Source organism: Mustela lutreola, chromosome 16, assembly GCF_030435805.1.
Source record: "Mustela lutreola isolate mMusLut2 chromosome 16, mMusLut2.pri, whole genome shotgun sequence".
Lineage (NCBI taxonomy): Eukaryota > Metazoa > Chordata > Mammalia > Carnivora > Mustelidae > Mustela > Mustela lutreola.
This window is the reverse complement of record NC_081305.1, coordinates 34,002,507-34,019,125: the sequence shown is the minus strand read 5'-3', so window position 1 is coordinate 34,019,125 and position 16,619 is coordinate 34,002,507. Positions and strand designations below refer to the sequence as shown.

The 16,619-nt window shown below is 43.8% G+C and overlaps 1 protein-coding gene across 2 annotated transcripts in view; it reads right to left on the bottom strand.

Annotated features, from left to right (window-relative positions):
• Window positions 1-9,611, bottom strand: part of N4BP1 (NEDD4 binding protein 1) — a 48,011-nt gene extending 38,400 nt beyond the window's left edge. For both annotated transcript variants that reach the window (XM_059150624.1, XM_059150625.1), the window contains exon 1: window positions 9,400-9,611. In XM_059150624.1, the coding sequence (XP_059006607.1) occupies window positions 9,400-9,597 (198 nt within the window). In that variant the 5' untranslated portion in view covers window positions 9,598-9,611. The remainder of the gene's footprint in view (window positions 1-9,399) is intronic.
• Between the last annotated feature and the right edge of the window lie 7,008 nt (window positions 9,612-16,619).

Here is a 16,619-nt window from a genome sequence, read left to right as displayed (position 1 = left end):
TGTAAAACATGTCTCAGCACCACTGAAAGAACAGCCTTTTTGAAATCTGTACCAGTGTCGTGTTTTTGGATTACTTTTGACGTATGTTTAACACTGTGGAATCAGAACTGAAAGCTCTCTGAATGCTCTTATCTATAAAATGAGGAAAGCCTTTATTTCTCACGGTGTGAGTATGAAATATATTCCTACCTCCAGGGGTATTAATGAATTAGATTAAAAAATTTCTGTTCTAATTAGTTTATACAGAGTAACAAGCTTTTACTTAAATTTATGTACCTAGAATTCCTAGAAAATAAAGGAACTAAACATCTAATACTTACGTTAGTCTTTTAAGGACCAAAAGAAAAAAATCCCACAAGCTCACAGAAACTGACATTTCAAAAGAATTTTTATTTAAGAATCCCATTCACATAATGAAAATAATCCTTAGATCAGTTTGATTTGCTAATTCTAATGCTAATTTAAAAACAGATATCCTCAAAAAACAAAACAAAATAAAAAACCCCAAAAAACAAAAACAAACAAACAAAAAAAACCCAAAAAAACAAAAAAACAGATATCCTTGGGGCACCTGGATGGCTCAGTGGGTTAAGGCCTCTGCCTTCCGCTCAGGTCATGATCCCAGGGTCCTGGGATCGAGCCCCCGCATCGGGCTCTCTGCTCAGCAGGGAGCCTGCTTCCTCCTTTCTCTCTGCCTGCCTCTCAGCCTACTTGTGATCTCTGCCTGTCAAATAAATAAATAAAATCTTTAAAAAAAAACCAAAAAACAAAAAACACAGATATCCTTTTCCTGATTTCATCTGTGTAGAACACAATGCTCTCGTGTATTTTTTTTTTTAAATATATTTTTCTTCCTATGAAGGGACACATCTGAACTTTCTAAACTTTGCTGGCTTGCTGGTCAAATAAGCTATATTATTCATGATTACTCACATTTATAATTATGAAACACACAAGCTTATATGTTCAACTAAATTCAATTAGAACACTGACAACTTTTGTAGTATCAGAAGTTATATGCTGTTCAGTTATCAGCGTAAGCATAATTTACAATATCCTCAGTTACCTTTAAAATCTTGATCAGACTAATAGTAAATGGTTAACTAAGGTCCTCTTCAGATACATCTTTAATTTCCAAATGAGTCAGACACCAAATACAATGAAAGCACATACATATACAGGCTTTCTAATATAGCCACAATGTCGTTACAGCACCCAACAAAATGAACAGTGATTCCCTAGTATTGGTAATACTCAGTCTATGTTTAATGTCCTAAAAATAGAATAAATAATGTCCTAAAAAATAGAATAGAGCTGTTCTGCTCTAATTACACAAAAAATTGTGTAATTATGGTGAAAAAATAGAATAGAGCTGTTCTGCTCTATTTTTTCACCATAATTACACAATTTTTTGCCCTATCTAGTATTTCATATATATAGAATTGTCTTATGTAAATCTTCTTTCACTCGACTTATCTCTGGAATTCATCTACATTAGTGCTGTGCAGTATACCACTCTGAAAGCATTAACTCCTAAATTATCTCTGGGATTTTCCAAACGTCCCCAGCGATCAGTCACAAAAATTTGTCTTTTACCTTCCAACAAGAAGGATGCTAAAACTATTTCTTACGTGGGGCAACACCATTAATTTGTGTCAAATCAAAAAGGAAGTCTGATTTCTTTTACTTTTTTTATGGCAATGTAGTTATTTGTGTAGGGATCAGTGACAAGCTGTCCTCAGTTTGACGAGGATAAAATTAGACAAATTCAATGTGCAACCCAGGCCATAACTAGAATGTCATATTTACAAATCCTGCTGAATCATATATGGCAACATCACTATTACAAAATAAGGACTGTAGTTCATGCATAGAACCAATGCTTAGGAAACTGCTGTGGTACCTGTTCTGTGGCATACAGGATCCCAGCCTTACATATAGTATAAAGAAAGTGACTTCCTAACAGGCCAGAAATGTTAGCATATTTTGGGAACCTTGGGAAGAGAAGAATTCATGCAAATGTACAAATACTATAGGTGAAATATGGAGACCACTTTCTTGATTTTTTTGGAGGTCTGCTTCCTCACTTTAGAATAAGAGAGCCATAAAGGCAATTAAGAACAAAAACCACCTGGCTATTAAAAATGCAACAGAAGGTTCCTTGTGAAATTTTCTCAGAGGATAATTCTCCAGGTTTACTAATTGCTAATATCTCCTACCATATTCCAAATACAATGAAGCTAGTCTGTATTCATGTGTCTCTATGATCAAGAGTCGTCCTCGGAAATTATTTATGATTACAAGGGACACAATTAACAAAAATTATAGAAATTCAGGAAACAAGGTAAAAGGATGGCTGCATGTTCATTCAATGTCATAACAGAGAACTGTCAGGGAGGCCCAACCAAGGATTAGTTTCTATCTAGGGTGGCACTGTCTGACAGAACTTCTGGACAAAATAGCATAAATGTTCTATAACTGCACTGCCCACACTGGTAGACGCAAGTTACATGTGGCCACAGAGCACCTGAATTGCAACTGAGGAAGTAAATACTTAATTTCATTGAACTCTGGCTAACTTAAATAGCCACATGATGTAGTGGCTACATACTGGACAGTGCAAATACAGCCTCTGGACAATTTCTGTATAGCCCCCAAGATAAGAATTGTTCAGATTCTTGTCTTATCTGAAGGTTTCAAGAACCTTCAGAAAGGTTGTAAAAGCAAAAACAAAAAAAGAGTATGAGACAAACACTGGGTACAGTACACAAAATCTAAAATATTTATCATGTGGCTCCTTATTTATCAACCAATATAAATTACTAATCCTCTCAGTACTAAACTGAACAAAACCCTCCAATTTGAAAGGAACCTCATAAAATAACAAATAATAATTCAGTTTCTTTAAACAAAGAAGTTTCCTATGTTGTTTCTATTGGACATAACATAATTTAAAAAAAAAAAAAAAAACCAGTTCTTTAATTAATTACTCTAAGTATTGCCCTCCCCCCATCTTTGGTTTTGAAATGCAAGACTTCTAACTTAATACAGTTATATTAATTTAGTAAAAAGCCAACACAGAACAAGAATGTTGTCCTTAATTTAATTAAAACCCTACAATACTAGCTGGTAAATAGGGAAGAGGAAACTACGGTCCTGAGCAATCACTTTGACCCCAGTATAACCAGTCTGAGTATCCCTTATTTCAACATTCTGGTATAACCCCAAAATATTAACCATAAAAAGAAACTGAACAAACCACCATTTCTTAAGAAGATGATTTTCACAACCACAGTGAGTTTAAAAAAAAAAAAAAATCATTCTAGGAAATGCAAAGAGGCCACCAACCTCCTTTCTGGTAAAATCAAAACAAAAACCCCATGTCACTACCCAGTATTACATCTACACATTATTTCCTCCATGAACAAATCAACTGTTCAAGAATTCATTCATGGAACCAGGTACCAAGCTCTCCTAACAGAAAAGGAAATGAAACAGTACAGTGTCCATTTTAACTCTCTGAAGTCAATGCAGTACTGAGCCACTTCCACTCGAATTCCTTTTTTTTTTTTTTAAATCCTGATCTTTCTCCTCTTACTCTATAAACATTTAAGTAAAAACCCTAAGGATGATTGCCAACTCTTCATATGACACTCTTTCTCCCTTTCTCTCTTCCTCACAAATTAAAATGGGCCAGATGTTTGGTTTACCTTAGCATAGCTTCTTGAATGTACTGTAATTTCAATTTTAAGATTAATCAGTCCTCCAAATATCATCCCCCCCTTTTTAAAGATTTTATTTATTCACTTGTCAGAGAGAGAGAGAGAGAGAGCGAGCACACACAAGCAAGGGGAGCAGCAGGCAGAGGGAGAAGCAGAACAAGGAGCCCAATGCGGGATTCAATCCCAAGACCCAAGGATCAAGACCAGAGCCAGACAGACTCTTAACCAGCTGAGCCACCAAGGCTTCCCAGTCTTCCAAACTACTCTTTAAGTCCTCCAGACTGGTGTTCCAGCTGTGGCTCATGGTGGCTCCTCACTGTCACAACGTAATGCCTGAAACACTGACAGGCAACTGTAGTTAGCAAATCTAAGCCCCCGAAAAGCTGATGGACAGTTTTGTACAAGCAGCCAAGCCATTTGTTTCCCATTACTCCCTATTGTTTGTTAACCTCCAGGACAGGCTCGGGGATCAACCAACTAAACTAATGTTAGCACCCAAATCACTGCTATGAACCTTGCTGAACTCAGCCCCATACTATCTCCAGATGCCTCACACTTCCATTCGTACCCAGACTACTGAGGCACCACTCCTTGGTTCTCAAAATTCCTCCATATCCAAGATTCTAATCTGAAATTCCTCCCTCACTTCACCTTTTACAGTTCTCCAATACTCACTGAACTTGCACTATCTGTATGATTCCAAGAGTCTAGGAGGGGACAGGGTCTAAGGTCTTACTCCTTCCCTTGTTCTCACAGTTCATTATGCCCCTTTTTCTGCCTTCTCCTCCCCAGTCTGAACCTTTATAGCTGTCAGGTCACTAAAGTAGAAGGTAAGTCTTACACATTTTTGGATTATTCTAACCCAAATAATGCTGACCACTCAGAAGCATTTCCTGGGCCCCATTCTGCCTCGTTCGATTACATCCTGGATTCCTTTAGTCCTTGGTGTGTTAGCTTTACCAATACCCCAAGTGAGGGAAATCATCACCTACTGGAGAATTTCTGGATCAAGTGATATTATAAATTCAGGCCATTTAAATTCCCCTGGTCCTTACTTCAGTTCCAATCCCTTTTTGTTCTTTTCCAAAGTACTTCCAAAAGCTCCACTGCATCCACCCTAACATACTCCACCATCTTCCAGCTCTCACCCTCCCTCTGCAGGCATGAACTGGTTTCCCACTTCACTGAGACAATACTATAGGCCATTAAGGTGTTCAACTGCCCTCTTCACCAAATGGGAGAGGGGGGGCATATCTTCACTCATCCTGTCTCCTTTATCTAGAAGAGGTCCTAAAAACTGAACCTGGTCCTCTGACATGTTTCATTTAGCATGCATAGTTCCTTTCTTTCCGCCCCCCCCCAGAATATACACTTTTTTTTTCTTTAAGATTTTATTTATTTATTTGACAGAGATCACAAGTAGGCAGGGAGGCAGGCAGAGAGAAAGGGGAAAGCAGGCTCCCTGCTGAGCAGAGAGCCTGATGTGGGGCTCGATCCCAGGACCCCGGGATCATGACCTGAGCTGAAGGCAGAGGTTTTAACTCACTGAGCCACCCAGGTGCCTGCAGAACATACACTTTTGACAAGGATACCTTAATGCAAATTTTACCGAGATATCATTCACAGCATGAATGGTTTTTAAAGTAGAAATTGGTTACCTCTTAATAAACAAAATAGATTATGAAATCTAAACCCCTGACTTTTCTCAGATAATGAGATGAGATATCACTGGGCCCCTACTATGTCATTGGCTAATACTAAGCATTGGCAGTCACCTTCTCGCACAGAGCATAAGCACCTACCTTCCTTATTCACCAGATACTCCCTATCAACCAGCTGCTTCGATATGCATTCTCCCTACATGGACCCAGGGAGCATGGAATTCCTGCCACCTAGAGTTAAAGGAAGAGTTCTATTTTCTTGCTCCCAGGGCTGAGATCTTTTCAGCCTCACCCCTCCCCATCATTGTAGATTGGTAGAAAGGGGCCAAGTCACAGGCCAAGTCACCAGGATCCCTCCGAGGCACTGCATCTTTGATCTCTCTATGAATGAGGCAGCATCGAGTCAAAACCTACACTTCCTCTCAAAAATTCAGTCCTCATCCTCCTTTTATTCCACGTCAGCCACCCGACTTCAACCCCCTCCTGCTGGGTCCCCGTGTAGAATGCTCTCTCCTAGTATTCTGCTCTTTGAGACACTGCCTCTCCAGCCCTCATGGTAATGTCACATTGCCATAAAAGCCACTAAACACTTGTCTCCAATTTTTGCCCTTACATCAACACAAACCAGCAATGGACCACACTGAGAAAAACAAGCCTAGGTGTATAAAAACTGACATGGAGAGATTTCTTAGAAATGTAAATCTGATGGCATCACTCTTGGTCTCACAACCCTTCCCTGACTCCCTACTACCTGCCTGCTTGGTAAAACCATGTTCTTCTGCAGGCCCCAAGTGCCTGTGACTTGGCCCCTTTCTACCAATCTACTTCTAGACTTGAGAAATCAGAGATAAACTGGCACTATTTCACATCCCTGTGACTTTACACATGCTCTTCCCTCAGGAGAACTCTTGTTCATCCTTTAACACCCAATTAGGCAGAACAACCCCTTCTCTCCTGTATGAACATAAACACCTTGCACATACTTCAAATTGTTAACATGTGTCGTACTGTACTATTTGTTTCCAAGTCTGTCTCCCCTACTAGGCAGTGGATTACCTGAGGCCCAGAAGCAACCATCAGTGAACTTCCTGGCACATAAATTTTCTTTAAATGTTGGCTACCTGGGCCTACCAACAACAGGTCAAACAACATACCCACCAATCTTCCTGACATGGAGGTTTAAAACCCCTCCCCTTAATCCCTACATCCACTCAGCTGCCAAATTCCAGTGAAAACTTTGTCACCCACCCACGTCCAGCTTAAAACATGTCTCTTCCACAGTTGGATCTTCCCGCTTTCCAAGTAAAAAGAAGACAAGTTCTCCTTCTCTCAAAAATCCTGACTCCTTACTGACTAAGGCCCAATGGCTTAACCTGGCATTAGGGTCCCTCGAGGGTCTGACACTTTGTGGCTCTTCAATCTTACTGGTTCTTCAAAGCCCAACTCAAGTACAGTTTCCCCCAATACATTTCCCCTTTGACAAAAGTGGCCACTCTTCTAGAGTGTGCCATTTTTTGTTTTTTTTTTTAACCTCCTAGAGCATTATCACTTTCTACCTATATGCCCCATTCTCTCAAGCCAAGGGACCCCTAACTAAATCTCCACAATCTCCTCTTCCCTAGCATTAACTAACTGTAGTGACTTAACATTTAAAAGCAGGAAAACAAAGTAAACCACCTGAAGGGACCCAAAACAGTAACCTTGCATCTTACCTTAATCAGACTGACTTACTAAGTTAGCTTAAGCACTTATTTACTCTAAATCTTCCTTCCCGAAAACCTCCTCCTCAACTTAACTTAAAATATTGTATATGCTGAAGTTTGCTTCCTGTTCTTAATTTTTAAGTTAATGGTCTTCTCTTCCTCAAAAGAATGTAAGACAAACTCCAAAACCAACTAACTATGGCATTCAATGCCTACCCATGACTCAAGGGAAAAGAAAAGGATTGCTTACAAGTGGGAGGATTGGATTATGAGTAATACACATCACAAAGATAAATGGGCAAGTGACACCTACTTCCAAGATACTGTAAGACACACCTTTTCCAGATAGCTTATGCTAAACTGCAGGGCAGGACAGGCAAGAGAACAGCCCTTGGGAGGGTCTGGCAGACTATGCCAGCTTTTCTGCAGAGCAAAAGAAGCACTTTCCACACTTGGAATGAACACTGAATAAAACTGAACTGCGAACAGGTGAAGCAGAAGTAAAAGCAGTGAGATTAGGCAGAAGACAGCAGGGGTTTAAGCTTGAGAGTTGGGAAAATAAGGTGGGACTGGATTAGTAAATGTTTTATAACTCTCCAGAGGAGGAGTTTAGAATGAATGAGATAGCCAGCAGGACTTCCCAGTAGTTCCCAGGGAAGGAAAATGATTTTCTGTGGGAGGATCAGTTAAATGCAAGTTGTACTAGAGAGGGAGGGAAAGGAGGAGGAATGGAGTGAGGGCAACGAGCTAAGGGAGGGGCGCATACCAAGAAAGCAGGTCTTAACTGCAGCAGAGGCAATGGAAGGAGAGGAATGACTGCATCTAAGATATTTTCAGAAGCACTGACAGGACTTAGTGACATCAAACCTTTTAGCTCTGGGGAGTGGGAAGAAATTCAGTCGCCAGGGAGAAAAGAAGGAGGGGCCTAAGAAGTTAAAAATTAAAAGTTAGGGGGGGTGCCTGTCTGGCTCAATCCATAGAACGTGTGGTTCTTGATCTCAGGATCTTGAGTTCAAGCCCCACTTAGGGCATGGAGCCCACCTTAAAAAATTAAAATTTTTTTTAAAAACTTAGAAAATTTAAAGTTAGGAAAAATTAACTACAGCAAAGTAAAACTGATGGAACATCTACAATGTTTTAAGTTATGCTGTGGAGAAGAATCACAGAGTCCTATCTCTTCTGAAGATATTAAAACAAACAGCACCCAGGCTTTTTTTTTTTTTTTCTTATCAAAGGGAGTCAGGAATTACAGCTTGTCCAATTCTCCAAGGACACTGTGAAATTTCTGAAGTCGGATGCCAAAAAAAGATCCATTTTCTTCCCGGCCAGAGGGCTCATCATTTGGGAGCCAGGTATCAAGAACAAGGGCTCTAAGTCTGAATCCTGGAGCCTCCACGCAATGGACGGCAAAACCTAGAGAAACTTGCATACCTGGGAAAGGGGGGGGTATGTGCTTTGCTACTGTTTCTTGGCTCGGGAAGGAAGGGCAATAGTTGAAGGTGCTGCGTAGGTATAAGGCTGAAACGCTGATTCTGAGAGAAGGTGAGTCACCACTTGCAGAGTTTCAGTTTCCCCAGCTGTTAATTTACAGAGAGGAAGATCATAAAATCCACCTCACCGGATTTTTTAAGAGCTGCATTAGATAATCCTTATGAAGTGTTTAGCATAACGTCTGATGTGCTATAACCATTAAATAAATGTTAGTTGAACATAATATCGACACAATGAATAATGTTCTTTTTAACACTACTATTAAACATCCCTATCTCTTCTTGATATTCTGTGCATTTTACCACTAGAATGGTTTTGTAAGATTCTCAAAAGGGACTGAAATCCCAAAAAGGTTCAGAACCACTGTACTGGAGACCTGGGAAGAGAAGGGTGGCTGATGTGGTCGTTAAGGAGGCTGTGGGCCCTGGTATCGGGCCCTGCGCACCGTCCTGAGGGTCGGGAGGGGAAAGGTAACAGGCAACATTCGCAGCGCGAATCACCACCCCAGGCCAGTCACTGAGCTCTGCGCTTTACAAAAGCATCTACTCCAATCCTCGCGACAGCCCTCCCATGGAGGTGCTTTCGTCAGCGCCACTTTACAAATGGGGAAACTGAGGCGCCCCAGGGCTGAACCGCTAGCCCAAGGTCACATGGCTCGAAAAGCTGAGAACGCAGGTCCGTGGGCTCTGGAGACTGCGCTCTTCACCACGCTCGCTGCGTCCCAGTACGAAGAGCAGGGAGGAAGGGGGTGGGGGCGCCCTGGGAGCTCCGCTGAGCCGAGGCCGCGGAAGGCGGGCGCGCGGGGGCGGCAGCGGGACTCACCTTGGCGCTGTGCACCGCCTCCTGCGCCCCGCGGAGCTGCAGCCAGATGCGCGCAGGCAGCGGTTCTTCGGCCCCGAGCGCGCCAAGCACCGCCAGGCTCACGCCAAACAGGCCCTCGATGCGGCCGCGGCTCCGCTCCAGCAGCGCCGCCTTCTCCGCGGGCGCCGTGAACTCGTCCAGCACCGCCCGGGCCGCCATGGCGGGCGCGGCCTCCCGCGGCGGCGCCGGGGGCCGGCGGCGCCGACGCCCCCTCAGCGTGCTGCCGCTACACGGGAGCCCGTCAGGAGGCGTCGGCCCTCGCGGCCGCCTCGCCCCCGCCCGCGCCCCGCCGCCTTCCCGCAGGCCTAGCTACACCATCCCGGCACGGCCGCCGCAGCTTGGCAACTGAGGGCAGAGAACCCCTCCGCCCCTTCGCCGCCGCTGCCGCGGGCCGAGCCCCGCCGCCGCGCATGCGCCCGGCCTGCCGCCGTCATTGATGCTCGCCGCCCCCGAGGGAAGGAGGGAGGGCGGAGGCGACGGAACTTGACGTCACGCGCAGTAGCCATGTTTGTTGAGGGCAAGGCGACGGCTGCGGAGAGGGGCCTGGACGGCCTTCTTTGGTGAGGGCAGAACGCTTTTGGGGCGTCTTGATGGATGGTGAATCTCTGGTTTTAAGGTTGGGGGAATTGAAGCTCTGAATTAACTGACAGGACTGACCCAGTATCACAAGAGATTTGGCTTGTCTTCCTACATCTTGAAGCCCAAATTAGGGCTCTAGCAATTGAAGTTTTCTAGCTTCTCAGTAATTGATAGGCAGATGGTCTCTCTCCATCTCTTCCTCTCTCCCTTCCCACCTCCCTCCCTACTTTCCTCCTCTCCTCTCCTCTCCTCTCCTCTCCTCCTTTCCCCTTCCCTCTCCTCCCCTTCCACCTTCTCTCCTCCTTTCCACCCTTTCTCCATCCCTTCCAGATTCTCAATAATTGCTCGACAGATTTCCTTCCTCCCACCCTCCCTCCCTTCTCTTTCACCCTCTCTCTCTCTCCCCACCCATCATCTTCCTTTACATTTTGTTCCTTCTTTTCTTTCCTATTGCTTTTTCGGTAAAAATGGTAACAAGAAGAGAAAAAAATGGCAATAATAAATATGGAGAATTGAAGAGCAAAGAAATGGTTAAAAAATTCAGAAGAGTGATTTCTTCTGGGAGGAAAGAAGGGGAATGTATCATAATAGAGGTATAAAAAGTGGGGGACTAAGGATGCATCTGTTTTTCTGTGGTACTTGAATAAATATGCCCTAACCCCACTCCAACTTTGTTTTCTCATCTATAAAATCATGGGTTTACTCAGTTATCTTTAAAGACGTTTCCAGATCTTACATTCTCTGAGTTCATAACGAGATTGTGGAAGATAAAATGTTGTTTTCCTTTCCCTGGGCTAAATGTTATGGATATAGTAGATAGATAGACAAGGATCATGGGAATATTACTTAACTTCTCTGTGTCTTAATTCCTGATTTGTGAAATGAGGGCAACAATAGTGCCTCCTGTGGTTGTGAAAATTACTGCACTACCTGGACTTGGTAAGTGATCACTAAGTATTAGCTATTACTATTGCTGAATTAGCAATGCATTTAAGGTTCTATTTTCATGGAAAAGCTTTGTATGGATTATACAACCATGCTGAATTTGTGGGCCTGGGAGCCCCCTCCATCGGTGTAGATTTCCCCTTAAGGAGAAAGAAAGGGATCTAAAGATGTTATAGTTGGAAATGCCAAAGGTAAATGGTCTTGGTAAGAGGGATTACCCAAGGTAAAACCTCTCAGGGATCCTGGCTCCTGGGGTTTTCCATTTGTATCAGAAATTTAGGCAGGTGTGGTTCCCTGATGCCCCAGTGAGAGATGACTCAACACAGGGAAGAGAACCTTAGGCTCACAGACCAACGACTTCCTGTTCCCCTGGGCTTTTCCCTTGGTGTCTACACAACTAGAAGTCTTCCTCCAATCTTCCTCTGCCTCCTCAGGTAGGTGACCTGAGACTGGCTGAGACAAGGCAGGTGGTGAGCATGGCCTTGTTGATAGATTGCACTCAGAGCTAGAGTCAACACATGTTATTTCCTGTCTTCTTGGTGTACTCACCTTAAAAGGAATTGCTATTGTTCAGTGATTGGACAAGGTTTTCCCCCCCAGGCTTTCCTGTTTGCTCCCAGTGACTTCCTGGCCAATGATTCTTAATTGCTTAATTGTAAAGGGTGAGGAGAGGTTGCCTTGAAAAACACACAACAGCTCCTTCCCGTCCCCCAACAAAAACCCGCCCTATGCCAACAAAAGTAGTGCATACACACGCACCCATAAAAGATAGCTGATACATTACATGTATAATGTATATTGTGTTCATTAGTCACTGGATGGGTGTATCACCGGACATATAGCTGTTGGGGTTTTCCCCCCCTATTTAAAAGACTTGTCAACTCATATCTGGTCAGCATTTCCTTTTAGGGAACTCTCAAGGTTTCCTGAGTGTAGGGAACTAGGAGAGAGGGAGAAAGAGAAATCCCCTTTTTAAGAAACTCCCTTGATTCCTGCAATTTCTGAACCACAGTTTTCCTCAGTTGACCAGCCTAGCCTATCTTGGCTAGTCTCACCAGCCCAGGACAGTTGATGCCAAGGATGAGACCTTTATGGAGTCTATATTCCAAATCCTTTACCTATTTTTTTTTCTCTAATATCCCATGAAACAGTTTTAAGAGAATCTCTTATTTCCCCTTCTTGTATTATCATGGAGGTGGGGGTGGATTCCTACTTTATCCCTAGCAGAGCCAAGTATGGAGGAACATATCCCAGCTTCCATCTACTTCTCCCTCAGTCTTCCCCAGGGCAGGAGGAAGACTTACTGGATCCAACACACCAGTGGCTTTCTGAGAGGACTAAGTTGGACCATCCTGCCCCCCGAGAAGGTGTGTTATTGTGTGCTGTCTGCAGTTGTTCACGGGGTCACTTCAGCCACATCCTCCAGGCCAGCTTGCTCAGTACAAAAAATTACCTTTTGACCTCCACCTGTCTGACACCTGCTTTTATTTCTCAGCTCTGAATGCAGGAGGGGCAGAAAGTGTGTATTGGTCTTCTAAAATGCCAACAGTGGTTGCTATTATTATCATTTCTATTTTAAAGGTGAGGAAATAGAAGCATGGAGAGGTTTGGGAATGTTTCACAGATCTGGGAAGTTAAGTGATAGGAATAGGAATTTGAATCCAGGCTCTCTGTGCTGGGGCATCACTAACCCTTAGGCTCTGCTTGCCTTGGAATGCTGTCAAAAATAGATTTGCACAAGTAACATTTCTTGGCACAACCAACCAATCTGATAAATTTATTTAACATGCCCTCCAACCATCAGTCTCTAGGGTGGTGAGACCTCCTGGGTTCTGTTCTTCTCTTTCTTTCTTTCTTTCTTTCTTTTTCTTTTTTTTTCTTTTTTTTTTCTTTTTTTTTTTTTTTTTTGGTATAATGACACCTACAGCTTTAGAGTAAGAAACAGGAATACAATTGTGTCTTAGCCACACATTTTAATATATTTACAAACTGTTCAGTTTTTCTCATCTCCCTTGTCACTAGTCCAAGCCACTATCATTTCTCCCTTTGACAACTGTGGGGTCCAGCCCCCACATTCTTCCTGCCCTCTCTCCAAATTCCAAGAGCTACAACTGCCATCCGATTGGGAGAAATTATTTACAAATATCGATGTTGCAGCCAGAGTATGTTCTCAAATGGCAGATTTCATCAGTCAATCTCTTAAGATCCCTCAAGGGCTTTCCCTTATGCTCAGAATAAAATCCAAACTTCTTTTTTTTTTTTTATTTAAGATTTTATTTATTTATTTGACAGTGAGAGAGATCACAAGTCGGCAGAGAGGAAGGCAGAGAGAAAGGGGGAAGCAGGCTCCCTACTGAGAAGAGAGCCTGATGCAGGGCTCAATCCCTGGATCTCGAGATGGTGACCTGAGCAGAAGGCAGCGGTCCAACCCACTGAGCCACCCAGGTGCCCCTCAAGAGCCACTTCTTTTAAGAATTCAATCACTGGGGGTGCCTGGGAGGCTCAGCTGGTTAAACGTCTGCCTTCAGCTCAGGTCATGAACCCAGAGTCTCTGCTCTGCAGAAAGCCTCCTTCTCTCTTTCCCTCTGTTGCTCCCCCTGTTTGTGGTGTGTTTGCATGCTCTCTCTCTCTCTGTGTCAAATAAGTAGAATCTTAAAACAAACAAAAAAAAAAACCACCACCACCCACAACTCATTCACTGGCTTTTCTGGTTGATCAAATTGCCTTGTCACGGGTTCTTGGGGGCACTGTGGCCCTCTTGCTCATATCACTGATCAGTCTTACATATGCTTGTGTGATATGATTGATTCACATCCATCTCCAGATGTCATCAGACCATCAGCTCCATGGGGGCTGTCCTGGAGGCTGGAATTAGCTTGAAGTATTTCAGGAATGGAAAGCAGGGCAGCATGTAGCCCTTTATGTCTAGAGAGTGCTGAGGCAGGGGGACACCCATTAGTAGGATGAGGTTGGAGCTTCCACAACCAACCTGGTGGGCCACAGATTTAGTGTTTTAAGCACACTGGGAAGCCTTCCTGGGTTTTAAGCAGCAAGTGCTCCATTCAGTTTGTGCTCTGAGATCTCCTGCCTTCTCTGGGAGAGGAAGCATGGAGGATCAGAGTGGACCTGGGATTAGCACTTAGTTGGTGTTGTTCCAGTAGAGGGATGGTGGTGGTTTGCATCAGGGAAGCCAGAGTGGAGACAGAGAGGAGGAATCTGAGAGGTCTTTTGGTGGCAAAACCTCAACAGGAAAGTACAGGGGACTTGTTTCTCCTTAGCTGAAGAAAAGTCCTAGTGTTTCTGCTGCTTCGGTCTTATGCTTCTTTCCCTTTATAATTCCTCTGTGTTGTTATTACCCACGTCGTTGGAACTCATCTGACCTTAATTCAAACTGCTAACCTGCTACCGCATGGCAAGTCATTTATAAATCTCAGTCATCTCAGGTGGGAACACAGTTTCTAGGCCAGGTGTTACTCCATGATTGCCTGCAACCTCCCAGTTCCGAGATGCCCTGGATCTACAGTGTTTTCCTGTCACCTTTTACAGCAGGTTTTATCCCTAATGGCACTTTTGACATTTGGGGCCAGATAATGCTGTAGCATCCTTCCAGCCCAGTTATGACAACACCAAAAATGTCTCCAGCAGTTTGTAATGGCCCTGTCCCTACTAAGAACTGCTAGTCTACACAGCAGTTCAGAGAAAGCCTTGTCCCTGGAACTGAGCCAGTCAGAATTCTGTCTTCTCCTCTCTTCTGCATTCCCTCTAGGGAACACACACATATATACACACACACACACACACACACACACCCCAAATCTAATGAAAGCTCTCTGAGTTCCCTCTGATATATTGTCCTGTGTAGACGGAGTTTGGAACAACATGGATTAAGAGGGTCCGGGTCTTGTGTGTGGCCACCAAGCTAGTGACCCAGCAACTGGCTGCCCATTACTCATCACTATTTCTCATCAGCTTACCTATAGGGCACGTTCTTGCCAGGCCCGCCTGTCTTTAAAGCCCAGCTTAAGCCTCACTTCTGGGAAAACATGCTGGCCTGTTTAGCTAACTAGGGCAATTGAATAACTGGTTGTTTAATTCATTTGTTCATTCAACAAATAGTTACAGAATACCTACTATGTACCAGGTACTGCCTGAACACATAGCAATGGACAAAGAAAGTATCTGCCTTCATTGGGCAGTTGAATGACTGGTTGTTTAATTCATTTATTCATTTAACAACTAGTTAAAGAACAATGAACAATGAACAAAGCGAAGTATCTGCTTTCATGAACTCACTAGAAGGGAAGAGACAATGAATGAATGAATGGCATAGTGTTGGGAAGGGGCTGTGGGAATTTAGGAGCTCCATATTCTATCCCGCATCTCTGGTAGCTAGTTTCCAGAGATGGCCCTCAACAATGCTTTTCCTCTCCGTGTGGTCCTACTAGTATCATACTTATATCAGGAATCTGGGCTGCTCGGTGATTGCATTGACCGATAGCTTCTCAAGAAATGATATTCCAGGATATCCAAGACCAATTCTTAAGAAGCCTGTTAGCTTCTACTTCCTTCCTTTTGGAATACTTGCTTATGGAACAGGCTTGACTGGAACCTAGTTACCATGCCAAGAGGAAGCCCAAAAAACTATGTGGAGAAGGGCCAAGGTCCTCATTTTCCCAGCTGACAGCCCCCAGATTAACTCTCAGCTAGTGACCATTAACCAAGTACCAGTCATGTGAGTGAAGCCATTTTGGACTTCCAGCTGGCTCAGGGTTCCCGCTGAGAGACAACTTGTGAAACAACAGAACCATCTAGTCAACCCACAGACTTATATGAAATGGTAAATTGTTCATTCAGCTACTGGGTTTTGGGTGGTGTGTTATGTAGCACCAGATAAAAGAAACCTTGAGGGGTGCCTGGGTGGCTCAGTGGGTTGAAGCCTCTGCCTTCAGCTCAGGTCATGATCCCAGGGTCCTGGGATCGAACCCCGCATTAGGCTCTCTGCTCAGCAGGGAGCCTGCTTCTCCCTCTCTCTGTCTCTGCCTGCCTCTCTGCTTACTTGTGATATCTGTCAAATAAATAAATAAAATATTAAAAAAAAAGAAACCTTGAAAATTCATAACCAACTGATAGGCAACATAGAAGCCAGATACTGAAACTTATAACTGATGGTGTTGAGTGGAGGTTGTGACTAGTTATTGACCTACTCATGAACTAGATGAGTCTGGTGACAGGCACCGCTGGTCACCCTTCAGTCTTCTCTTCTTTCCCTACCCTCTGGGCACATGGGAAGTTCCCTTTCTACACATCAGAGAGCAGTCAAGGGTGTGCTCTCTGCAGCGAGACTGGCTCCCCTAGAGAAGAGGGCTGAGCTGCACATGCTCAGCGTCTTCTCCCAAACTCATCAATCAGGCAATTCAACCTTCCCATAGAGAGGAGGGAGAGATGGGTAGGGACATAGGCCAAGAGAGAGGGTCTGGCTGGTCTCCTTCACAGGAAACATAAAGAACAGAGAAAAAGGGTGCACTAGCAATGATGGGGATTCTGAAATGGAGAAGATGCATTTGTGATCCTTTAGATGGGCTGGATAAGGAAAACTTCTCTGAGGAGCTGACATTTGAGCAGGCATCTGAGTGGAGTCGGGAGCCCCGGGGGATACC